This window comes from Nothobranchius furzeri, chromosome 11 (assembly GCF_043380555.1).
Source record: "Nothobranchius furzeri strain GRZ-AD chromosome 11, NfurGRZ-RIMD1, whole genome shotgun sequence".
NCBI lineage: Eukaryota > Metazoa > Chordata > Actinopteri > Cyprinodontiformes > Nothobranchiidae > Nothobranchius > Nothobranchius furzeri.
Genome location: NC_091751.1, coordinates 26,820,794 through 26,848,550, shown reverse-complemented (window position 1 = coordinate 26,848,550; position 27,757 = coordinate 26,820,794). Strand labels below are relative to the sequence as shown.

At 41.6% G+C, this 27,757-nt stretch overlaps 1 protein-coding gene across 7 annotated transcripts in view; it reads left to right on the top strand.

The window, feature by feature from the left end:
* LOC107383294 (cytoplasmic dynein 1 intermediate chain 1) overlaps window positions 1-27,757 on the top strand; it is a 109,268-nt gene that overhangs the window by 46,693 nt on the left and 34,818 nt on the right. For all 7 annotated transcript variants that reach the window (XM_070541463.1, XM_054745063.2, XM_054745057.2 and 4 more), the window contains one exon: window positions 24,410-24,556. In XM_070541463.1, coding sequence (XP_070397564.1) covers window positions 24,410-24,556 — 147 coding nt within the window. The remainder of the gene's footprint in view (window positions 1-24,409; window positions 24,557-27,757) is intronic.

Genomic DNA, 27,757 nt, shown 5'->3' with positions numbered 1-27,757 from the left:
CCAGCCCTTGAAAATAGCTGCGTGTTTGTAAAACTTTTGTTAGGTGTTTTGGATACATACAGTGTTTTTTTTTAAATAAAAACAAATAAAGGAGCAATGCAGTGCATCGCCACAGGCTAAACGCTCCCAGAGTTACCACAAGGACCAATTTGGTGTGCCAAACAAACAACCACCACGACTGCTCCGTTTCCAGGAATATTTTATAATCCCAAAGCTGCTAAAAGAGAAATTTATCTCTGAAATCATCACGCAGACAAATTAGCTCCAACTGAGTCAGATTATGTTAGTGACTGAACAGATTTAACAGTAATAATATTAGAACAATCAAGTGAACGCCGGTTCATATTGTGTTGTTCTACGTTTTCCCTGTATCTGTCTGCAACAAGCATGTATGGCAAGCCATTTTACTATTTAATCAACAACACCTCTCTGTTATTCCTGTTCTACATAGCAATAATATAATTTAACCATGTCCAAATAATATTCTTACGGATTAAATTTGAAAAGATAAGAACAAGTAGAATAACATTTAAATAATATTCATAAAAACAACTGCACATGTAGGAATTTAGCATCTTAATTCATTAAGGTTTCTCCATCCTTCAGTGCTAACCCTGACCAACAGTTAAACCTTCTCGTCTTTTTACAGAAACTCAAAAAAGACTATTATGCAAATACAATTAAAGGTGTGGAACACTGAAAGGGGGTTTGCGCCTCACTTTTGTCAAAGCAGCGGCCCAACAACATCTCCTAATTCATGGATTTTCTGCATCCTGATTACATGACGTGTGACACACACAAGTGGAGATCAGTTTTAGAGCTGTGATGTTTACTCTTACAGTGCTCTTATGGTTTAAATCTCCTTTTAAAACATGTTTAAACTGTTCAGAATACAAATAGCTCTGTCTCGTTGTATTGTTGCAGTTAAACTTTGTACTGAATAAAACTTTACATTAAACAATGTTCAAAATGTAAGAAGAGGATCTGATCAATTAGTTTTTTTCCTCATTTACAGCGATGGAGATAACAGCGCAGTGCGCATGGCTCTGGTGTTAGTCAAGTTTAATGTTTCTCTTTGCAACAATCTTCACATGACGGCAGAACAATTAAATGCCAGGGTTTGTATTGACTCGATATTTCCCGGATTTGACCGTTTATTTTGACGAGGAAAGAATAGAAGGAATTACTCCGAAGCATGCAGATGCGCTGACATTTTAATCGTTACGCTTATCGCGGAGGTAGCTAAATCAATCAAGCTCAGCGCAGCTCGCTATCACTGCATGCGGGAAGATTCATCTCACTGAAGCGAGTGTTTTACAAATCCTTGTCACTTAGAAAATGTTCCCTGATTATGAAACTTTGGCTGAATAGTGCTTGTTCCTGTCTCCAATGTGGCAACGCTGAGACGCATCCATGAGCCTGTCTGAGGCAAAGCCCAGGATCTCATATCCTCTCCAGCTCAGAAAGCGTCTATAGAGACATTTGATTACGCACAAGCAGGTGACCTGTAGACCAGGTTTAACCTGTTCTGGTTCACGCGGAGCAGAACGAGAGTGCGTTGGGGCCATGGGTGAAATGTTACTACTAAGTTAGATTATGTATTTATAATGTTCAGGATACACTGGTCAGGTTGTTTAGACCAGTGCTTGAAGTGCAAAACACACACACACACACACACACACACACACACACACACACACACACACACACACACACACACACACACACACACACACACACACACACACACACACACACACACACACTGCCTTTATGACACAGAGGGACACAATTGTTTTATTTATTTCAGGACTTTATTTATTTATTTATTTATTTATTTATTTATTTATTCACTTCAGTCCATTCAAACAAATTAAAATCAAATACAAAGTAAACATTTCTTATATAGAGGATTTAAATATTCCTCTTTGGTCCTTAAAGGGGAATAGGGAGAAGCTCAAGGCTTGTCATTGCCCTATCCCTCAACATCTTTCCATTTCCAAAATCCAAATAAACATCTCTACACATTCATCATAAACAAAATCAATAGACAAAACTTAAATTTTCACATTAGCAAGAAATCATATAAACACTTATACTTTTACATCTTAAATAAAATCTAAAATCTAAATCTAAATTCAAAATTACGTCTTATTGACTTTGCTTTACCAAGTCTTTAATGTCCATCGTAATTCATCACAAATTGGTAATTTTCCAAAAGTTTTCTTCTATATAATTTTTTGAATTGGACAACAGTTTTACATTATTTTTTTATGTTTTCCTCTATTCCACCAAACCACTCCTCGGACTGAAATGATCATACTTTTTTGTGTGGTACGTACACATGATTGTTTCATGTTATTTTGGCTTCTGAGCATATAATCTCCTTCTCTCTCCCTAAAATGTTTTTGTAAGTTCAGTGGAAGAAGTTGATTTTTCGCCTTATACATTATTTCACCGAGTTATATTTAACAATATCGTTGACCTTAAGCAGATTAGATTTTAAAAATAGATTACTGGTATGCTCATAGAATCCTACATGATGTATTATTCTTATTGCTTTTTTTGAAGATGAAATAACGGCTGTTAGGTGGTTTTATAAGTATTTCCCCACACCTCTATACAATAATTGAGGTATGGTGGAATAAGGGAACAGTACAATGTATGCAACACTTTGCTTTTTAGGAGATATTTAACTTTAGATAGTATTCCTATACTTCTTCCTAATTTTGCAGTAACCTGTTTGATTTGTGGTTTCCAACATAGTTTGTGGTCAATTATGACACCTAAAAATGTACATTCCCAAACTCTATCAATCATTGCATTATTAATCATCATTTTCACATTTGTATCGATGCTTCGATTTCCAAATATTATATATTTAGTTTTTTCTAAATTTATTGATAGTTTATTTTTGTCAAACCATTGCCTCAGGTTTATCAGTTCCTCCCTGACAACATCTAACAAATTTTCTGTTATCTCCTACACATAATACATTGGTATCATCTGGAATAATAAACATTTTCAATATGTTCCAGACCTTACTGATATCATTAATATATAAAATAAATAACTTTGGACCCAGAATTGACCCTTGTGGGACTCCACAAATTAAGTTGCTTATACTTGAACTGAATTCATTCATCTGCACAAACTGTTCACGTTTAGTCAAATAACTTTTCACCCAGTCTAATGCAATACCTCTAACACCATATTGTTCCATTTTCTGAAATAAAATATCGTGATCTATAGTGCCAAATGCTTTCCATAAACCTATAAATACTCCTACGCCATTTTGTTTTCTATCAATAGCGCTAGTTATTTCTTCTACTAAGTCCAGTAAAGCTAAAGATGCGGATCTGCAATTTCTGAATCCATACTGACTGTCTACGAGTAGGTTTTGTTTATTAATAAAATTGTCCAATCTATGCAAAAAGTTTTTCTAAAATCTTGAAGAACTATGAAAACAGAGACACAGGTCTGTGTCATTTTTGTTTAGATTTTAAAAGATGACAATCTTGAAATTTAAAAGTGGCATACAGATAAAAAATGAATACAGTAAAATAAAATACATTTTAATTAAATATTAATTCATTATTTTACAAGCCGAGACAGCCGCATCAGATGGATGAAAGAGTCGCATGCGGCTCCAGAGCCGCGGATTGCCGTTCCCTCCACTAGCCGGTGGCTAAATCAGCATTTTTTTTTACTTGATCTCCACTTTACAAATAGCGATGTACTCCACGTGTTACAGAAACAACTTGCTTCTCCGAAGGCTTCTTTTCAAATGTTAACTTTAGACATGGGTTTCCTTTGGCTGGTAGTCCTTGGCAGTTTCTGCACATCATACATGGTGTGTCCGCGGCTCCAGCCAACCCTCCTCCAGCCGGTGATTGATCAAAATCCATTAGCTGGTAGCTAAATTGCAGCCAGTATGTTTCCAACGCTGCTACCAGATCCACGTGACACTAGACCCCACGGCTGATGCCACGCCTCGTCCATGTGTGAATCAATGACAGCTTCAAAGTCTGACAGAACTTGCTTGCTTCCTTCAGGACGGATAGTTTAATATAACAGTCATAATTAGAAATGCTTTTTTAACTGGTTGAGTGGTTATATGCTTTATGTGGGTTAGGCTGGAGAGAGATTGAAAATTGATTATACTATCATGCTCATGCTAAGTTGGAGGTTGTTACCTTTTTAGGCCACCGTAGCTGCAATTCTTACTCTGAACTGCATGGCGCTAAAGAGTAGCATTTATTTTTTATCATGATTTCCATGGATTTCGCACAGAAGGCATTTAAAGTCTCGGGATCCCTTTGCAGATGTTTGGATTGAAGATCAAGTTCTCTGAGTAACCGTTTACTTGTTATTTTTTAAATGTGATTTCACTCTGAGTTTAACACTAAGGCTAAATGTGAAAATAGTCTCCTACACCTATCTGCTGCATTAGCCGCTGATAGAAAATAGACTGGGAAATGCTTGGATTAGAGAAGCCTGACAATTCATGTCACATTGTAAATTAACATTCATGGACTCACCCAACTTGGCTCACGGTGAGGAAGGCTGTTGTTGGTTTAGCATTCAGGAATCAGCAGAGAATGCCTTGGCTAGTAGAAGCTAACTGTTAGCATTAGCAAATCCACCACACAGCAGAATTCCTACAAGCTTGTGCTTGTGGAAATAAAACATCAATGTTGCAGAGCAAACAGTCAGTGGTAGAGTCACATTGTTTTTAGCCGATGAGAAGAGAGATGTCCAAATATCAGGAAGAATCCAAATCTTTCTGTCTTCAGATCAACTCTGCTGTGGCTCACTACTATGAGCTGAAACAGAAGCGCGAGAGCTTTTTGTTTTCACAGAGATCAATTCAAAAGATGATGCTATTTTCTCATCATTCAGTTTTGAGACATGAAAGAAATGGTGTCTAAAATGAAAGTGTAGGAGGGTATGACACAATGAGCAGCCTAGTTACAAAACTTTACTAACACAAAATCAAGTAGGAATTAATTAACTCGACTAGGGCTGAACAATTAATTGCTTATGCAATTAAACTGCGATGTGACAAAAGGAGATTTTCTAATCACAAAGGCTGCGGTTTGACTGGCAGTGAGTGGTTAGCACAATGCTAATTTACATGGAAAACCCATAGGGATGCTAATGCTAATATCGCTGATTACATTCTTATAAATTACGAATTAGGAACGTGCCAAATGATTACATTTGGAGTCTAATAAAAAGTCAAAACTGCCATTAATCAAATAAGTACAGACAGATATTTTAGTAAAGCTAGAAAACTAAGAGACTTCAACTCCACTGAGTTTTGGCTAGCAGCTATGGATGAAACTGATGTACGTACGGAAGCTCTACATGGACAAGACATCAAAAACTCTAAACACAAAGGACTTCTATTAATGGGACACACTTCTTTCCTGCAAATAAATTTTCACAGTTGATGCTAATACCTATGCTCCTTTAAGGGATGTGCTCCTGGCTGCAAAGCATCGCACCTTCAAATACAAAATTTTATCTTTACTTGTGACTGTTTGTGTTTATGTAGACAAATAAACTTGTTCATGTGTGTTAAACAAACTGAACATATGTGCTGCACAGTGGAACAGTGGTTAGAGCTGTTGCCTTGCAGCAAGAAGGTCCTGGGTTAGCTTCCCGGCCTGGGATCTTTCTGCATGGAGTTTGCATGTTCTCCCTGTGCATGCGTGGGTTCTCTCTGGGTACTCCGGCTTCCTCTCACAGTCCAAAAACTTGACTGTTAGGTTGATTGGTCTGTCTAAATTGTCCTCAGGTGTGAGTGTGTGTGATTGTTTGCCCTGTGTGTCTCTGTGTTGCCCTGCGATGGACTGGCTCTCTGTCCAGGGTCTACCCGCCTGATTACCCATTGACCGCTGGAGATAAGCACCAGACCCCCCCCCCCCCCCCCCGTGACCCTACGTTGACAAGCGGGTTCAGAAAATGAATGGATGGATGGATGTGAAATGTGTATACTTAAACTTGTTTATATTCAATACACATTTTCATAGATTTTTTTTTTTGCTTCCATTAGTCGAAAAAAATTAGTCCCTTGAGAAAATAATTGTGAATTAAATTGCTATTGCAATATTGAAGAGAAAAATCGCAATTACTTTCCAGAATTTTTCAGCCCTGAACTACACAGCATGTGTTTTTAAAACTATAAAAAATTATACCAGGTCTCAGTTTGAAAGTTATGAAGTTATAGTAAAGGGTCGGGTCAAATATGACGCCACTGTAAAGCTATCTAACTCCACAAATATAACGTGAGTTTAAATCTTTCACATGATTTAGGTTTTTATTTTCTGACATGTATGATCTCTAACATGGACCTAACAAGGACCCTGCATTAGCAGCCATTGATCCACAACATGGTGAAGGCAGTGTGTGTTTTGCATCAATCAGTGTTTGGGCTGTATGTTAGAGCAGGGATTCCCAAAGTGTGGTGCGCGCACCCCCAGGGGTGCGCGAGCTGCCGCTAGGGGGTGCGCAAGGTGAAAAGTGTAATGGCTGCGGAGCTCAGAGAAGTCTGTCATATGTGACCATTAGCGTAGAAACTCATTTTTGGGTGGGCCAAAGAAAAAGTAAGTGGGCCCAATAAATGTAATTGAAAACAAGTATATTTTTGCACGCGTGTCCTCCACATGTGCCCTAGCTTCATAATAACAATGCGCCGAGCTTCAGCGCTCTGGCCTGCACACGCCGATATGTTCCGTATTTGATCATTTTTAACGGTGTTGGAGAAATCTGAAGGTGGTGAGTCATTCTGGCAGATTGTAATTAACACCTGTCTCATGCAGGTGTTCTGACATAGTAAACCTCACACACAGAACATTGTGGATGTAACAAAATAACAAGAAATGATTCCCATTCAGGCTATTGACAGCGAGCTGAAGATCTGAAGTTCAGAGTGCGTCTGTCAGAGGTCAGACGCGTTCCAGCGGAACCACGGCTCTCGGGTGCACATGTGAGCACATCTGGGCTGGGCAGAAGTAATTTTACAACATTGGTTTTAATAGCGCCAATGTTTAATAGCACACGCACACACACGGATTCAATAAGCGCGCACGCTGCTTTAACTCTGGCACGCCGTCAGACTGAAGGCAGAAATGAACGCTGCCTCCATCGTGATAAAAACTTTTAAGAGGTTATTTTTCATTCAAGGTCAAATTAAGATATTAGCTTCTGGGATGAGTCGGGTCCGCTCCAGCCAGTGACTCCTCATGAACCTGACCACAAGTCCTGTTACTGCAGCATTTGTTTTTCCAGTCAGCGTGGCAGTGGATCGCAGATTCAGCCACACCATAAAACAGCAATAAGTCGGTCTGAGGTAAAAGTGAACATCATGGCTATATCTTTTCCCCTATAGACATTTGATTACGCACAAGTAGGTCATAAGTTCAGGTTTACACAGAGCAGAAGGAAGGAGAGAGCTCTGGCCACAGGTTAAACGTTCCTACTTTAAGAAAACCGTTAAATTGCATTGTTTATGTGCTACCTGGGCACTCTAAATATTTATTTAAAATGAAATCAAAGGAAATTGTAATGGTATCGAATGTTTATTAATTACTATTTAAAAAATGAAAGTGGTGGGGAATTTTTTTAACCCTGTCTGTTTATATATATATATATATATATATATATATATATATATATATATATATATATAGAGAGAGAGAGAGAGAGAGAGAGAGAGAGAGAGAGAGAGAGAGAGAGAGAGAGAGAGAGAGAGCCATGCCCTGGTGGGGGGGGGGGGGGGGGGGGGGTCGACATGGTTGGGACATAGAAGTGGGTGCGCGGCTAAATAAGTTTGGGAACCACTGTGTTAGAGAAGCCTCCACTATGGATTCTGGTACCGGCGTGGCTCTGCTCATCACGGTCATCCTGACAGTCAGACCCATCATCACCTCCTCCCAGTTGGGTCCAATCTTGTAACTTCACACCAGCCTCTCAAGTGGGCAACGTTCTACCACATGAAAGAGCTTGTTTGACTCAGAAGCTCTGATTAAACCCCCATGCCACAATCACACGCCTTCCTTTGACAACCCCTGCTGCTACTGTCATATCCCATTGGTCTCAGTCATATTTTTGTTAATATCTCCCTGACTTTGTGTTGATCTCTGAGCTTTTGGTACTTCCAGAAAGTTTGGGGTACCTCCAAAAATGGAAAGTGAAAAGAAGGGTGAAGGTTAGGAAGGTTAAGAGTTAAACAGAAGAACTGTGTAGTAGTAGTAGTAGTAGTAGTAGCCTGTGTGTTTGTTCCAACATGAGAAAGGAAGCAAGATGTAATGACTCAGTCTTATCATTAAAATCCTTAATGTCTTTGCTAAACCTCCAGTAGAACTTACACTTTCGGTTAAAGATCTTATTCTCTCGTTACATTCAGTAAGTGTGCTATGGCCTGTTGTCTGAATGAATGCCTTGTGAGTAGTTTCCTGTGGAAAAAAAGCTCTGGCGCTCCTGTTTCAGGGGATAGAAGTTTGTCAGAGACATGACGGGGTGGAAATGTTTATATCCATGGTAAAAAAAATGATAATACATATTTTAGGAAACAAATAATTCACATGATTTATTAATTTGGTTCAAAAAGCTTGTTTTAAGCTACAAGCAACAGTGAAAGTGTGGCGCACGTTAATGAAGAAGTTGTGGAAAGCAAAGGAGCTCTAGGAGGCAGAAAAAGGCCAGTTTGTGCTCCCAGAGCCTTTTTGCTTCATTGTGTGCTCTGTGAAATGGAGACTCTGGCTTGGTAATTTTCTTTACTTGCCAGAAACCACAGAGTGACAAAATCTGTGGGGTGTCATAAACGAGGGAAGCCGGGGAGAGAAAGGTGGTTGGGAGGCTAGGCGAGGTTGGAAAGTCTTGATGCGAGAAAAGACAGTCGGATCCATCTGGTCCTGATAAGGCTGAGTCAAAAACAGATGAGTGTGGTGAGTGAGGTGGGGTGGGCAGGAGGAGGAGGATAAAACTCGGAGATTGGGAGAGTATACTATCTAAGATAGCTTTTCTTTTCTTAGTATCAATTTCACAAAATGTTGCTTTCGCAAGTTCACTTTCTACTTTCTTGCTTTATAAAAGAGTGATCCAGTGATACAACAAAGGCAACTCTAGGTATCCATCCATCCGTCCATTTTCTTTATTCACTTATCCTTGCAGGGTCATGGTGGGCTAGTGCCTCTCTAGCGGTCTCTGGGCATGCAGGCAGGGTACACCCTGCACAGATTGGACACCTAAGGACACTTTTAGAGAGACAAATAAACCTGACAGTCATGTTTTTGGACTGTGGGAGGAAGCCAGAGTATCTGGAGAGAACCCACACAGTCACAGGGAGAACATGCAAACCCAGGTTGGGATTTGAACCCAGGACCTTCTTGCTGCAAGACAACAACGCTAATCACTGCACCACTATGCAGCCCCACTCTAGGTATTTTACCCGTAATACTCTAATCCCTTGCTGCATGCCATCTTTCTTTGGAAAGTATCATGTGTGTAGTATGTGTTACATAACAATTGCCATCAGTTAAATACACAGTGCCAGACACACTTAAGTCTCAGAAACCATTGGGAAAGAACTGGTAGGTGATACTTTTGTGTAAGTTTCATTTTCAGACGTGCTCAGATATATCAAACATCCCCTTAGGACATACAAATTCCACTTTTCTGACAGCAGAAACCCTGTAAAACCTGTGCAATTCATCCCAGGTTCTTGGATGCCAGAGGGATTCTTGCTGCTGCTTTTTCTTCCGGTAGTTTCCCACTCCCTGCATCCTCTCTCTTTGGTCTGGCAGGAGATGACTTAGCAGGTGTCCAGCCTGCTCTGCATGTGGGATGGGAAGCATTCACAAAGCCATTGAGGTTGGAAATGAAATGTCAGGCTTAGCGTGCAGTCAGTGCTGATGTGGAGATACAGTAACACTGTATTTAGACTGATGTGCTTCTGTGATGGGAATGTCAGAAATGAGCAGAAACTGGATCAGTATGGGGTTTACTTAACTCAATAAAAACAATTGACATTTGTAAAAATGGGTTTAATGGCTGTTTCACTGCGAGTTGGTTAAGACATTTTTCCTACTCCACTGCTTGATGTGAAGCTTTCACCAACAACCAGATATAATCACTTTGCTTGACACTAGATTAAGACCTTGCGACACTCCACGATCTCTACTAGTGTTCCCAAAGTTTGGGTCAGACCCTGCTGTGAGTCCTGAAACACCAAGATCTTGAAATCTGCCAGAATCAAAACATCCTAAAACACTATTACAAATGACATATTTTGCATGAACTGTTACAAAAAAAGGATGTCCATGGGGACAAATGGGCCATTCCCATCTGTACCGGGTCGGCCCGGGCCGGGTAGCGTAGGTTGTTTACATATCTGGGTGGCCTGGTATTTTTCCGGGCCAACCAAGGCTCATTCTCAGCCCTCTTCTCCAGGGGTTCTGCTTCAGGCCGACCAGGGCCAACACACCCACTGCTGACAGCAAATTCACACCTTCCATTAGAGCAAGCCTCTGATTGGTGGCCAGGCTGGGGCCGACTGGGGCCGACTGGGGCTACCTGGCCCGGGCCGACCCGGTACAGATGGGAATGGCCCAAAAGTCATAAGACTCCCCCAGGTCCACAAAACACATGGGGACTGGTTGGTCAAACTTCTATTTCCCCTTCAGAACTTCAGAGCAAAGAAGTGGTTCATGTTTCCACAGCCAGGATGGAAACCATTGCCCTTCCTCATTTCAAGATTATATTGTTGACCAGGGGTCTCATTTATCAAACATTGCGTAGAATCCTTACTTAAACCGTACTTAAGCTCAGCAAAAAAATTTACTTACGCCAAGTAGGTTTGTGATCTATCAAACATGGAGTACGCACAGCTGCACGCAGTCTTTACTTCATAAATCAGAAACTATCTAGAAACATTCTCAGTTGCTTTTTAGTCACATCCTGCCCTCACCACGCCCACTTACAACCATAAATAGTGAATTCAAAGTGCCTTGTGGATCTTATGCATAAACATAAGCCGGCTGTTGCAGCGCTCCGCCAATGACGATGGCGACTGTAGATCAAAGCAGATTAAGGAAGTGCGATTTCACAGAAGCAGAAATTGAGGTACCTGTGGGTAGGGATGGGTACCGAATTCGGTACTTTTTAAGGTACCGACCGAATTCCATAGTACCGACCGAGCACCGATTCCCGTCATTTCAAACGGTGCCTCGTTGCGGTACCCATCCTTCATAACGAGAACTTGCCAAGACAGCTGCGCATGCGCAAGAGCGTTATGTCGTTGGTCCCTGCGAGCGAGTTGTAAACAGAGCAGCATGGTAGAAAGAACGCACGCTAAAGCTTGGGTCCACTTCACTAAATGTGATGGGAAACTGGGTGATGATGAAACCAGCGACAGACAACGATCTAAGTGAGACATCCTCATCTTAATCTGCTCCGGTAGGTAAATAAAATGCGTAAGATAACGTTACCTTGATATGTTAGCTTCCGTTTCGCTAATGGTGCATTCGCTTTCTCCTCGGAACTCCGAATTTCCGACTAGAAGAACATGAACGCGCTCTAAAGTTTGGCTTCACTTTACTAAATGCGACGGGTGATTGGGTGAAGATGAAACCAGTGACAACGATCTAAGTGTGAGGCATCATCGTTTTAATCTGCTCCAGCAGCTAAATAAACTGTTTAAGATAACGTTAGCTTGGTATATTAGCTTCCATTGCCACCGTTGTTATCAGCTAATGGTGCGTTCGCTTTCTCCTCGGAAATTCTAACTTCCCAGTAGGAAAAATCAAATGAAAAAAGACAGCAAAAGGAATGAAGATACACAGTAAATTTAGTTCACAGTAAAGATGTTTGCTTCAGTTTAATTATCAGCTTATAAAACTACAAGGACGATGTTAAAATACAAACAGTTATATGTTATTTATCGTGATATTTATCAAATATTGTTATATATTGAGAAAAATATATATTTAATTATAAAAGAGAATTAAAATAATAAACATTCAAAAGTATCGAAAATTGCTACCGTTAAGTACCGGTATCGATTCCTAGGTACCGGGAATTAGTACCGGATCGATTCAAATGTCAAAGGTACCCATCCCTACTGTGGGTAGTGTCGAGCATCGATTTGAACCGGTTCCAACTGTTCATTTTTCCCACAATCGTTCAAAGTTTTTTATTTCGATTCCTAGAATGCCGGCGGAAGAGGAATCCACGGCCGATCTCCGTGAAAAATAACGCTTTTCAGATCTGATCACACCTGCTGTCTGTGTGCAGCACCGAATCCCCCCTCCCCCCACGGCTGTGCAGCGGCCAAATATAAACAAACGCTTCTGCAGAACTTTAATGCGTAATGTAAACTTATACTCCTGCAGTGCAGAGGAAACTTGTTAAATACATCAACACGGTGGATTTAATAGAAGCTTTAAAGAACAAACTCTGGACGGTGTGAGGTGAGTTTGCCTCACTGCAGAAATAAAAACACACACGGAGAGTCACCACTGCAGTCAGACAGACAGCTATATTTAAGTTTCACTTTCTGTTCTGACTGAATGCTGCTGCAGCATGGAGGTGTAGTTCTCAGTCATCCTGGACATGATCATCCTGAGAGTTTTAGCTGAAAACAGCTAGACCAGGGATTCCCAAAGAGCTGCCGCTAGGTGGTGCGCGAGGTGAAAAGTGTAATGGCTGCGGAGCTCAGAAAGTCTGTCAAAAGTCACCATTAGCATAGCCAGAAACTAATTTGTGGGTGGGCCTAAGAAAATGTAAGTGGGCCCAATAAATGTAATTGAAAACAACTATATTTTGCTTGTGTGTGTGTGTGTGTGTGTGTGTGTGTGTGTGTGTGCGTGCGTGTGTGTGTGTGTGTGTGTGTGTGTGTGTGTGTGTGTCCTCCGCACATGCCCTTGCTCAGGGGTCGGCAACCCGCGGCTCTGGGGCCGCATGCGGCTCTTCCATCCATCTGATGCAGCTCTCTGTGCTTGTAAAATAATGAATGATATTTAAATAAAATGCTTTATATTTTACTGCATAAATTTTACATCTGCAAGCTAATTCTAAATGTAAAGATTGTCTGCGTAAACCTGAACAGGTCCAACCCGGTCTTACTGTGTGACCGGGTTGACGCGTCACGCTTGTGCGTAATCATATAGGCGCTTTCTGAGCTGAAGACGATGTGAGATTCTGGGACTCTCCTCAGACGCCACATTGGAGACAGGAACAAGCACAATTCAGCCAAAGTTTCATCATCAGGGAACATTTTCTAAGTGACAAGTCTCTCTGAGAGACCGGGTTTGGAAAACTCTTGCTTCAGTGGAAGGAATCTTCCCGCATGCGCTCTGGTTCTGCAACGCGTTCCAAGCTCCTCTCCACATCTTCAGCTCGCTGTGCACCTTATGTACGCACTGACTGAGCGGTGTCCAGCTCAGATGTTCAGAAGGAAATCTTTTCTTGAGTGATTTAGCTACATCTGCGATTTGCGAAACGAATAAAGTGTCAGTTCGTCTGCATGCGTCGGGGTAATTCTTTCTAATCTTTCTCCATCAAAATAAACGGCCAAATACGGGAACTATCCGGTCAACACAACACAAGCCCTGCTTTTAACTGTTCTGTTTTCTTGTGAAAATTGTTACAAATTTAACTTGATTAACACCAGAGCCAGGCGCACTGCACCGTTATCTCCGTCGCTGTAAATGAGGGAAAACAAAATGATCGGATCCTTTTCTGACCTCCCCCACCTACAACGTATAATTACAACAATCAAACGTGATAGAGCCTGGATTTGTATTCTGAACAGTCTAAACATGTTTTAAAAAGAAACGTATGACAAAAGTGGCACCTGCTCAGTAAAACCACCAACAGGGTGAAAAATATCAAAATATTGTAGGCAGAGACGGGCTACAACTTCTGGATCCATTTTATGTAAATCGTTTTATTGATTATCTTCTTATGAAAGAGCGACCGGTACCGGCTGCTGTCACCTGTTGTGAGCAGCGCTCTGCTGTCTGAGGGTAGGCCCCACCCACAACGCCGCGGCTGCTGCGGTGTTCACTGAGCTAGACGTTTCTGGATATGTCGGAGACATTTAGTCTCTCATCCCAGGGGCTTCTTCCAGACTTTTGTTGTGGTCAGAAACAAACACACTGATTGTGCTGCAAGTCTTTTTCTTTTTTCTCCAAAACATGTTTTTGTCTAAATGAAGGCGATGTTATTGTTCATAGAATTAAAATTCATGTTGAAGTTAAGATTATTTCATCAAGTTGGACCTGTGGTTAGCTAGCTCATTTAAAACATGTCATGTCTTGAAAGAATCGGAATCAGGAATCGATAGGAACTGGAATCGAAACAAGGAATTGGAATTGGAATTGGAATCGGAATCGTTCAAAATCAAAGGATGCCCAACCCTACCTGTGGGTGAGGTGGAGAAATGAAAGGAAGTGCTTTTGGAAAACAAATAAGAGAAAATCCACGGAGTGGCACAGTGTTGCTGAAGCCGTCAATGTTGTGAATTCTTCAGACAGATCTTGTGGCAGGAAAAAAAAAGGTCCAATCGGAATTTCGATCCCCAGACTCCCGGGTGAAAGTCGCGCGCACTAACCAGTCAGCCAAGCGTAGATCTGTGACACACTGTCACAGACGCATGACATTCTGTTTCAATCTGTCCCCCTGCTAATATTCTGCATTCCGTATTCTGCACTTCAGGCTGTGTGTGTGTGCGTGCGCGCGTGTGTGAGTGCTCGCATGTGTGTGTGTGTGTGCACGCACATGTGTGTGCATGTGGGGGGTCTTGTTCTGTGTGAACATGAAGCAGTACAAGTGATAATGCTGCAGGATTTCATAATTGTATCCTTCTCAGCAGCAGCACTGCAGGTGCTCTCCATGTCCAAAATGTGTGTAAGCCAGGTCCTTAGTCAACTTAAAGTTGTGCACATTTTTCCGCTAAGTTTTCTTTCATAAATCCCAAAGTTTGTGTGGAAAGTTGCTTACGCAGTTTTCCGACCCCGTTTTGTGCGAAAGCGTGCTTGATAAGTGAGGCCCCAGAACTTCATCACCAGTATGTTGGAGTTCACCTTTTCATGGAAGCTGTGGAGTGGGATCTGCCTATATTTGGAACACACCCTCTGGTCCCCCTTTCTAAAAGGAGACCACCACCCTGGTCTGTCACTCTACAGGGTCTTCTCCTAGTGACCATGCAATTTTAAAGAGGTTTGTCAGCTAAGTCAGTAACATTCATAGCCATGAGGTACATAGGATGGATTTAGTCAAACATCTCAGTATTTAAACAGTTCGAGGGGCTGCCACATTTTCCTCCATGGTACTGGGCAATTTGCCAGCACCTCTTTAGAGCTAATTGGTAGTCTTTTCATTGCCTTGCCAAACATCCCCTGATCCTGGGATTTTGCCTCAGCAACCACCTGTGCTGCAATCCTACTTGGCCCTTTGGTACCTGTCTGCTGCTTCTTCAGACAAACCCACCAAGCCCTTTCTCTAACTAGAGAAACCAGTGGGCCCAGTTGCGACCAAGCCCCCACAATGCGGCTCAAAAATTGAGGCCAACCCGGAAGTACCAAAAATTGCAGTTCCACCCTCATCCGCTGGGGGCTGGTGTCAGAAGCGAGCAAATCCTCATCGACTCCCATGTTAAAAATACCAATTTCACAGCAGAAATAAACATGTTTACAGCCTGGTACCAAAACATGTTTTTGGTTTAAATGATCTAGTTTACACTCATGACAACTCTGATGGGGGTGAATTTTTTCTCACTCTTCTGTTTAAGTGTATTAAAAGCCTAAAATTCTGTATAATTAATGAGCATCAGACCCACGTGACCACAGAGCTAGCTCCGTGGAAAGGCCTCAGTAGAGTCTCGTACTGGCCTGGAAACTGTTTCAGGATTTTGAGTGTCTGTGTTTGTGTATTCTTTTTTGGATATTTTTTATGCAATTGTTGGACAAAATGACTTGCTGTGGCATTAATTGCACTAATAGAGCATCCAAGGAGTCTCCACTTCATTTTTTTCGGTAAGTAAAATTATATTTATGTATTTTAGGTCACTGCCGAGCTGAGCTTAGATTTTAACATGTACTGTTTAACCATGAAATTTAAATGTAATAGGGTAAAACCCAGTGCATTTAACATAACGCTGCACTTTAGAAAATGAGTTGAAATATAACATGTTGGTGGAGCTGGGTTCCGACTATCGGCTTGTGGAGCTCTCGGGAGACCGATGTTTTCCACCCGTTCTCCCCTCCCCGCATCTCGGCGCATCTCTGTCTGATTGCGACTTCTGTCTGCTGCGCGGGCTGCCGGCTGGTTCTCCCCGCAGCTCGGCGCATCTCTGTCTGATCGCGGCTTTTGTCTGCTGTGCGGGCTGCCAGCTTGTGAAGCTCTGGATGGAAACCGATGTTTTCCACCCGTTCTCCCCTCCCCGCAGCTCGGCGCATCTCTGTCTGATCGCGGCTTCTGTCTGTTGCGCGGGCTGATGGCTTGTGGAGCTCTGGGATGGAAACCTTTCTACCCGGTTCTCCCCAGCAGCAGCTCTGCCCATCTCAGATCTCAGCTGCACTCGTCTACTGTGCGGCTGCTGGCTTGTGGAGGTCTCGGAGACTTCTGTGTTCCACCCGGTTTTACCCAGCGGTCAGCCCAGCGTATCTCTGACTCAGAAGGTCTGGTGTTGTGCACAGTTAACTCCGGTTGTAGCTAGGTTGCTACCTCCGTTAGCTTAGCTCCCACCTCTGCATTAGCTTTGGGTTAGCTTCAGGTTAGCTTGTAGCTAGTTTGACCGGGTGTCGTCAGTTGATCCCAGCCTTACAGCCCCACCCTCAGCTCCACCTCTCTTCCCATTTGTGGAATTGGCTGGGCTTGACGGAACCTGTGACACGGTCAAATGGCGGTGGTGGCCACCTCCCATTTGGCCTCAAAAACGTGTTATTGGAGCCTATGGAAATGAATTGTCCAGTATTTATATGTCGATGGTTGCGACAGTAACCCCTACTGTCACAACTGGCACACAGAATAGAATTAATCCCACAGCAGGGAAATTCACTTGTTACAGCAGCACCAACACTTAGGAAAATAATTTGAAGATAAATAATGACAAAGGTACATGCATGTACACATAGGCGATAACCTAGTATTGTAAACTTTGACCACAAAAAATATGAATTAAAAATAGACAAAACTTGGGTTCTAACACAACGCATCATACTGCAAGAGACACAGACATGCAAGGTTAATCCGGTTTTGTACGAGTATTTAACATATAATGAATATTGCGTTGGTGTTTTTGTTACCAAGATAATGCCAGTACAACTTCAACTGAGGAGTTATACACTCGAACTGCAGGGGGGGTGAATGACCTACGGTAGCATTCTGTTTTACATCTGAGATGTCTCAGTCTGCCTCTGAAGGAGCTGTCCATGGTCTCCACAGTGGAATGCAGTGAGTGGGAGGTTTTTTTTTAAGATGGAGGTCATCTTCCCCAGAATCCTCCTTTCACGTGTCTCCTCAATTGTATCCAGTGGCCAGCTCAGAACTGAGCTAACTTTGTGAACTAGCTTGTTCAGGAGCTCCATACAAATTGAATGTGGCCAGAACTAGCAACAGCAGCAGCTTAATCAATGGCAGAGCAGAAGAGGGGCTTTTCAGACTCTATAGGAAAATTTATATCTGGGTGGCCCCAAGTGGCCAAGTTTTGTTTACACAGCCTTCTCAGGAACACAGATGTCTCCGAGCATGTGGGCAGGGCAAAATATATGCAGAAAAGCCTGTGGTGTCCTTCTTAAGTGCCACAAGTTAGTAAACAAAAGTGGCTATGAGCAGTGTTGCTTTTGGAGACTCTGACATGAAGCACACAGCTTCTTACTCTTCTCATTGAGCAGCGGTGCTGCCATGGGGTCCTCTCCCATCCACAGCTATTGGTTTTGCCGTCATGCTTCCGCAACTGGTCCATTCTGCAGTTAGAGAAGATGTTTACTCCACAGCATCTTGACTGATAATGAATCAAGCATTTGGTAAGTCACCTCTGGGGGATTCTATCTGCGCCAATCAGAGGCTTTCACTAGTAGGTAGGCGTGAACTTCAGCCGAGCAATCATTCCCTAGTGGGTGTGTTGGGTTGGCTCAGCCCCAAGCTGACCGCCAGGGAACAGGATGGATAAAACCCTTGGCTCAGCACAGACAATGCACATGTAAACACAGTTACCCCACCCAGCCCAGACCAATATGACCCAGATGTAAATGGCCTGTATTTGTATAGCATCTTTTTAGGAGTCTACAACCTTCTAAGGCGCTTCACAACACAGTGATTCACTATCCACACACACATTCAAACGCTGGTGATGATGAGCACTGACGGAGGCGAGACTGACAAACACTGGCGCCACCGGTCCCTCTGACCACCACCAGCAGGCAGGCAGCAAGCAGGTTAAGTGCCTTGCCCAAGGACACAAAAGCGGCATTCTCAGTCAGGAGCCTGGATCGGACCAACAACCTTCTGATTGCTGGACAACCCGCTATAGCTCCTGAGCTAATGCTGCCCCAATGTGATAAATGTCCCCTGCTGCCCTTGGAATGCGGTTAAAACTTTTTCGAAGATGGTATTTCAAGAACAGTTTGACTGACTCTTCTACAAGGCATTTACAGCAGACTTTGGATCTGCCATGTCTACGTGGCTCTTTCCCCTTCCATCTCATCAACTCACCACCAGGTGGTGATCACTTGACAGTTCTGCTCCTCTCTTTATAGTTGCAGATTAGTTGATATGACTACAATGTCAATCAACGAGCTGCGGCCTTGGCTGCCCTTTACCATGCGTACCATTGGGCATCCATCCATCCATCCATCCATTTTCTGAACCCGCTTTGTCCAAGCAGGGTCGCGGGGGGAGGGCTGGTGCCTATCTCCAGCGGTCAACGGGCAATCAGGCGGGGTACACCCTGGACAAAGAGCCAGTCCATCGCAGCCATTGGGCATCCTTATGTTCAAACATGACATTCATGCTGTAAGAGGTAAAAATTAAGTACCACAACTCTGGATTATCACGCCGTGCTACTCTGATGGCATGATGGGATTGTAACCTTGATTTGAGGCCAGTCCTGCTTTAAGTTCTTAATTGCTAGGCTACTTAGGTGTTATTAGGCTACTTGGGTGTGTGGAAGCACCACCTTAAAACTATCCTGCCATTACAGTTCCCCATGACCAGATCGGTTCTCTATAAAAAAGGACTTAGATCAGAATGACTGAGTTATTTTTTTATTCCTAATTTTGATTTTCAATCATAATTTTAAGTATTAACCAATTAGATGCATTTTTAGCTGTTTTCCTGCCAGTGCTAAAAGCTTTGCTCAATACATTTTCCCAAACTAGATAAGTGTAAGTTTTATTGTGTCAGAGATTTGTATTAGCTAACTTTGCCCCAGTTAATAAAACTATACCATTGGAGCTGTTTTTCCAAGCTGCTAAAACCAATCTAGTCCAGAGCCAGAATGGGCATGGCCAGGGCGAAGGGCCCCCTGCAAGGTTACTCGGTGAGGAGGACACACCAGAAGGAGCAGGGTAAGATGTTCCGATGAAGGCAGATAGAGGATAAGCGAGTTTCCTCACCTTCAGTTTAAACAAATCCTTTGAAGTTTCTGCACAGAGTAACACCCATCAGGTCTAGGGGTTCAGACCCTTTGAGACAGAAACTGGTCCAAGTAATTTCTGGCCTCAGCTGGGATGAGCTTGACGGGATTCATTGCATTCGATCATATGAGGAACTTAATAAGATCCAGCATAGACCATCTATATTCTGGGTGAGTTTTTCATTTCTTTTACACTGCAGTGAAGTCTTTATCTTGTGTGAAGTGTAATTGACGACAGCTTTACTTTCAGTCTTCCAAATCAACACCAAAAAGAACAAATTTACATTCTAAAATAGCAGTATGTATTCGACATTTTACATTGACACTATTGATGGCAGAAGTTCAAAACGGAGTAGAAAGAGCCAGACTCTCCATAATTCAACTATAAAAGTTTTTATTTGACTTTACATGACACCAAAACTGAGAATTTGTCTTCCAACTCCCATTTAATCACAAACATCATTGCAAATTGGAACAAATTGCTCTTATTTTGGTGTCTTGATTGCAAACCATAATTTTAGAAAAGCTTATTACTCAAACACATATGTGTTAATGTTTAGGAACACTTTAAGCTGGAATGACTTAATGTACAAGTTGCTTCTGGAAGCTGCCTCATATTTCAGTTTTAGGTCAAAGCCAGGCTAATAGTCAGTAGCATCTTTGCTAAGCCTGACAGCATATGATGAAATAACCTGTGGTTTCTCAAAGAGGGGATTCAGAGTTTAGTTGGGAATTCTCTTAAGATGCCAACACTGATAGGACTTCAGAGTTAAACTAACATATGGAGCAAATTGAGGGGTCTCTTGATTTAATTTTGCTTTCCCTGTCATTACTCATGTGGGGTAGGGATGTTTACATAGGGTGGTAACTGGTGGAAGGAAAAAGGAGGAGCACGGAGCGTGGATGTTTTGTGTTTTTCTATGTTTATTCTTGTGGTTTTCTACGTTTATTTACAATTTCTGATGGCGTTAATGGTCAAATTTGAATCATGTTGGGTTTCAAGCTGAAAAGTTGGAGACAAAATAATTGTGATGATTACACTTTAGAAGGATCTTTAAAACAGATTATTTTACCAAACTCTGAAGGAATATGAATGTTAACTAATTTATTTTACTAATGTTTTGCACTAAAGTTTATTGCTTAAGTTTTCAACAACAGCTTTTTAAAAAAAACTCTTAATTATGTAATTTAAAACATTGTTTTTCATGGAGTTATCTAAAATAATGGGTTTGCATTAGTGAGCAGATTATAATACCTTTGGCAGCAACTTTATCAGCTTTTATACTGTATGCTGAGCTGTTTTTGTGACATCACAAACGGGGAAAATAGAATAGAGCCACCTTTCTCGCCTCTCGTTCTACTTTGAGCCCCTCCCAGATATCTCAGCTTCTCAGCTTATGAGTGCCTGAGTGTGTGTGTGTGTGTGTGGGGGGGGGGGGGCAACTCCACTTTGTTTTCTAACAGTGACAGAGCCCTGAAACAGCTCATTCGAGGGTACTAAATTAGTCGAGAATAAAACTGTTGAGATTGCTTTCTGTGAGAGGGATTTAGTGCAAAGAACTTCATAAACACGTTTGGTATCGACCATAGACCTATTTTAACTTAAGAAGAAGGTCATGATATGTCTTCTATAAACAGTTCTGGTAAAATTTAGATATAAGGATTAAAATGTGCTAAAGAAGAGTGAATTTTTTATTGACTGATTGATTTAACAGTTAAATGTTTGTGGTGGTGTGTGTTCATTTTAGAAGACACTTTAGAAAGACTTAAGAATGTGCTTTTGAATTTAAGCTAAAATGTGTTCACAGTAGCAGTATTTTTGTTTTTGCTGTTGTATGAAGCTAAAACGTGTTTGGTGTGTTACATAGACGTTGTTGCTAGTGGTAGGAACACCTAAAAGGGCTAAGAATGGTAAATAAAGCACGTTACAGTAGAGATGTAATGCAAGCTATTTACTTTTTAACGTACACATCAGTAATAGTTTGTTTTATTAGTTAATAAGGATACACATTTATGCTCCTACAGGCTAATCTAGTCAGTAACAAAGCCTTAAACTTCCAGTTTTATTTTTATTGACTCTGCATAAATAAACTTTAGAGCTCTCTGGACAGCTGACGAGCAGAACTTCTGTTTATTTTGAGTGGACTTTTAAAGCAACTATAGAGCCGTTCCTCTGGAGGCAGCGATGCCTCTGAAGTATCAAACACGAGAGAGTGAAGTAAAGAGAAGTGTTTTCTTTCCTTCTGGTTTGTTTCCCAGTTGCCTTTTGTGAACTGGGGTTTGGCCGCTTCACATATGGTGTGGTGGAAGGGATGGAGAGAGGACCGAGAGGAGGAGAATAAACAACATAAAGTGACTTTTCTTCTGCAGACTTGTCTTAGTTTGAAGATATTCGTTTTCAATGTGTTGTTTCGCCTGCTGCTCTTGATGCTCATTAACCCCTCTAATACTAGTATAGGAAATAATAACCAGAAAATGGTATAGTTTGTTTAAAATTTGAATAATTTATAATAACAATGAGTCACAGCATTTCAATATGTCCTTCACTGAGAAACCATTTTTTGCTTGTATTTTTGAAAATGATCAGTCACTCTGAGTTTTTCATGCAGGCAGAACATGAAAATAGTCTCCTACACCTATCTCCTGCATTAGCTTCTGATAGAAATAAACGATGACACTCTGGGATTAGAAAATCCTGACAGATCTACGGCACACAGTCACTTAACATTCATGGACTCACCCATCATGACTTGCAACGTTGTTGTTGGTTTAAAGTGACAATGTGTAGTTTTTTCCATTAACCTCTGGAGACATCCATCAATTAAATGATGCCCAGTTGTTGAAAATATTTGTAACATATAACCATAAAAACCAGGTTTAAAATACACGGTAGCGCATCTAAGTCTCTGGGAGGCCTCATGTTTCCTTCTACGGGAGCCTGTGAGGACAAAATACATTTACTGATTTGTAACAATCAGTTACAAAACTTTTGTCATTCATAAAATTTGTTGTTTTACACATTTACTACTTCACTCATTGTTGGTGATGAAAGGAAGTTATTTTGGGATTTCTGACCCTAATGGCCATCCGTTGGTAAGGCCTTACTCGAACACAAAAATACCACTTGCTTGCAATGATTTAGGTGTGAACTGCCCTCTATCGCCAGGGAAGATACACATTGTCACTTTAATGCCCAGGAAACAGCAGAGAATGTCTTGACTAGTAGAAGCTAATCATTAGCATTAGCTACTCCACCACACAGCAGAACTGCTCTAGGCTTGTATTATTTGTGTAGATAAAAAAACCAATGTTGCAAAGCAGTCAGTGGTAGAGCCTTGTAGTCAATCAGAGGCTAAATGTAAACATTTCAGAAGAGAAGACTTCCGAATCCTGCCGTTTGAAGCTGCTTTCTCCTCCGTCTGAATTCACCATGCTAAAACAAACGCACTGGAGCTTTTTTTTTCTCAGAGTATGACTTACAAGGCATTCATTCCTAACTGAGACCACTGCAACTGTGTTGTAAATATGAGTGAAGGACCTCTTTAAGATAAATAAAACTGCCACTTGCTACTTGCAGTACTTATATTCTGCCCAAGAGGGTGTATTAGGATTTGATTTAGCAGGTTTTAAAGGAAAGTACTAATCCTGGTAATAATTTATGGCTCCTAAACACAAGTAGTTGGATCAGATATGATGCTTTTTGACATCATGGGATTAAAACATAATTGCTCCTTGCAAAGTGATTTTATTAACATTTACTCACTGATATTGTTCACAGAGCTTCTGATTAAACTATTGAAAACCATACGTTTATGTATGAATAGATTAATAACACCACCATTGCTTTGCTAATAGGGGATCTTTAAAGATTCTGATTACTGTTGGCATGTTTGTCCTGCAGTCAAAGTCTAGCAGTTGCTGCTCTAACACGAGAATATCTGGCAAACACTTTTCAGGAACAATAAAAGTGTCAGTGATCAAATTTATGACCATATTAGGCAACAATCCTTTAGCAAAATGCACCCTGCGCGTCGTCATTTTTCCTGGTTTTAATCATGATTTGTATTTGAGAGCTTCGTGTTTAATTCTCACTTGGCCCCCAGATTGCTTGTAAATTATTTCTCCTCTCAATTTGTTAATGCGTAACACCACTCACCCTCCTGTAGCGCTCTGCTATGGGCTGAAGCCTCCTCTCATAACTCACAGATCCTCTGGTGGCTCTGGGTCAGGAGGAGCTAGCTCGTTGCTGGTGGAGGCCCACGTGGGATGGGAAGTGAAGAGGAACCAAAACTCAATAAACACGGCTCTGAGGGTGGGGAGCGAGTTCAAGGGTGCGCTTGTCATGATGGAGGCTACAGTGAGCGCTCCAGTGGCTGCTGGGGTTTTGATGGTGTAATGTGAAACGGCTGGAGGAGACGGGGCTACAGTCTCCCTCTTTGTCTGCTCTCCACCCCAGCGTCACCCCTCTCTGCTCTCCTCAGCAGACCCTCTCAGGGGCCAGACTCATCACCCCCATCTGTCTGTGTCCCCACCTCTACCACCCATCGGGATATCTTGATGACTCATTTTAACTCGTAACCAGTCTGGTTTCACCAAATATTTTCCTGTTTTCTGAGAATCTGTTCTTCATTTCATCCAAACAAACCATTCCATCAGTCATGTTTTAGTTGTTTGTTACATTTTATTTCCTTAAAACAACCCTGTATCACTACAAGAACATATGACTGCCTCTAATTCACCTAAATGTCCCTCCTCTCTCCCCAGTCTCCGGTGGTTTCTGTTGGTTTTGCCAAGTTTCATCCCAACCTGGTTGTCGGAGGGACCTATTCAGGACAGATCGTCCTGTGGGACAACCGTAGTCACCGTCGGACCCCTGTCCAAAGGACTCCCCTGTCCGCTGCAGCACACACTGTAAGGGTAGTTCTCAATGTTAATATAATAAGCAGTTAGTGATGCGAAAAACACAGACTTCAGTTTCATTCAGATCTGTGACAGTGTGTGATGTAAGGGACCTGGCAGAAAGCAAAACAACAGTTAGTCAGAATCTGCAGCAAGTCAAATATACAAAACAGCAAAAACAATCACTTTAAAACGAAAATTATGTTGTTTTTTTTAATTTTCAACATTTCAGGAAAATAAATATATCAACAGAAAGAATCATTACTTCCAATACCTCTTCTTTTGTTTTCTGGAGTGTTTCCCATGTGTTGTAAGGGAGGGGGGCATTAGGCTTGGTTTTTGTGTGCAAATTAAAAAGCGTCTTTCCACCATGCACTTGCTTGTTTGCTGCCCACAGAGCCACACCAAGGCATAGACTAACTCTTGGTGGCACACATGGCTGCAGAGCCCCCTCAAAATCCCCTGAAAGGTCTCACAAGACGAGTTACCCAACAGTCATTGACCTTTTTAAATAAAATATTTGTGGTAAAGACAGAATGCAGATATAAAGTAGGTGATAATGGTGATGTGGTGAGTTCGATGGGGTGCCATTTTTAAAGTTGAAGTCAAAATTCAACAGCAATATTTTGGGTCATGAGAGAAAAAAAGATGGGAGTTTTTCAAAGGGATATTTTCACCATGTCATTGATACATTTATAAATGTTAAATTTCCTAACTAAATATTTCGTTAGCAAGCTAATAATTATTAAATAAACTAAATATTTACTTTATGAACTAAATATTTAGCTCCAAAATAAATATTTAGCAGGGATTTAAATATTTGGTTTGGAAAATAAATATTTCATTTGAAGCTAAATATTTAGTCTGTAAAATGAATATTTAACCCTAAATTAAATAGTTAGCTTTCTAACAAAAATATTTATTTAGGAAATTTTACATATACAAATGTATGCATGGCATGGTGAAAATATGACTTTGACAAATTTATACCCATTTTTTTCTCTTATGATGGGCTAAACAGCCCAAAATATTGCTGCTAAATTATGACTGTTTGTCTTTGCAAATGGCACCCCATAGGGTACAGCTGAAGGAAGAACCCAGGATTGGTCTGGCTCTACTTGCCTACCAAACGCAGCTTAACAACAGTTGTGAAAAATGTGTCTGATAGACGCAATAAATAGAGTATGAACTGTAAACCACCATAGCTAATATAAAAACCTTCCCACAAAGTAAAAGCATGTGTGCTAAAGAAGACGTGACTACACCAGCGCACGTCCTCTGGATGAGAGACGACACACTTCAGAGAAAACTACAAGGAAACCTCAGCTCGACTCCGGGGGAACTCACTGACCCCTAACAAATTATCAATAAATATACACTGGTAACATCTTAGGACCTGCAGCTACAGAAGCTACGTCGCTACACCCATGATGTAGGTTTAAAGTAGCTGTGAACTCAAATAATGGGGCCGCCGCTCTTGTCCTCTCCAGTTAGAGTGCTGCTTGCTAGCATGGTGCTGATTGCTGAATGGACTCTTTGTGCAGCGCAGCAGACAAATCCATTACTGCCCAGTAATGATATAATGGCTTCACACACTTGTGGACTTGAACAGCAGCACATGGCCTCGGCTCAGAGGGGTTTAAAGGGACGACTGCACACTGGCATGCAGGCTGCCTGTGAGCCCGCTGCACTCTTGGTTTTCTCCTCATGGTCGTCAAAGTTTCTCATGATGTCACGAGTTTCAGGGTGGAATTATATTATGATTGTAGCACGTTTTAACTGCAGTAAAGGTATTGATGTCAACGCTGAAACAGTTTAAACCTGAATATGTGTTTTTCAGAAATACTTTTGTATTTGCTGCCAGAGGTGAATGTGTAGAACCTCTGTTCAGCTGTGGAACAAGGACCTATAATATACACCAGTTTTGATGTATCCATCCATCCATTAATTTGTTCCATCCATCCATCCATCCATCCATCCATCCATTAATTTGTTCCATCTATCTATCCATCCATCCATCCATCCATCCATTCTTTCATTTATACATCCATCCATTTGTTGATCCATCCATCCATCCATTAATTTGTTCCATCCATCCGTCCATCCATCCATCCATCCATTCTTTCATTTATACATCCATCCATTTGTTGATCCATCCACCCATCCATCAATCCATCCATCCGTTAATTCATTCCATCTATCCATCCATCTATCCGTTAATTCATTCCATCCATCCATCCATCCATCCATCCATCCATCCATCCATCCATCCATTCATTCATTCATTCATTCTTTCATTTATACATACATCCATTTATTGATCCATCCATCCATCTTATCGATTCATCCACCCATCCATCCATCCATCCATTAATTTGTTCCATCTATCTATCCATCCATCCATCCATCCATCCATCCATCCATCCATTCATTCTTTCATTTATACATCCATCCATTTGTTGATCCATCCATCCATCCATTAATTTGTTCCATCCATCTGTCCATCCATCCATCCATCCATTCTTTCATTTATACATCCATCCATTTGTTGATCCATCCACCCATCCATCAATCCATCCATCCGTTAATTCATTCCATCTATCCATCCATCTATCCGTTAATTCATTCCATCCATCCATCCATCCATCCATCCATCCATCCATCCATCCATCCATCCATCCATCCATCCATTCATTCATCCATCCATCCATTCATTCATTCATTCATTCATTCTTTCATTTATACATACATCCATTTATTGATCCATCCATCCATCTTATCGATTCATCCACCCATCCATCCATCCATCCATTAATTAGTTCATCTATCCGTCCATACATTCATTCTTACATTTATACATTCATCCATTTATCGACCCATCCATTCATCTATCTATCGATTCATTTATCCATCCATCCATCCGTTTATCCATTCATCCAAACATCCATCCGTTTATTTTTCTCCGCTTACTCTGAGTCGATTTACGGGGGCAGCAGTCTAAGCAGAGAGGCCTAGACCCCTCCCCAGCTACTTGGGCCAGCTCCTCCGGGAATCCTGAAGTGTTCCCTGGCCACCTGAGAAACATCGTCTCTCCAACATGTCCTGGATCTCCCTTTAGGTCTCCTCCCAGTTGGACATGACCGGAAAACCTCACCAAGGAAGCGTCCAGGAAGCATCCTGATCAGATGCCTGAGCCACCTCAACTAGCTCCTC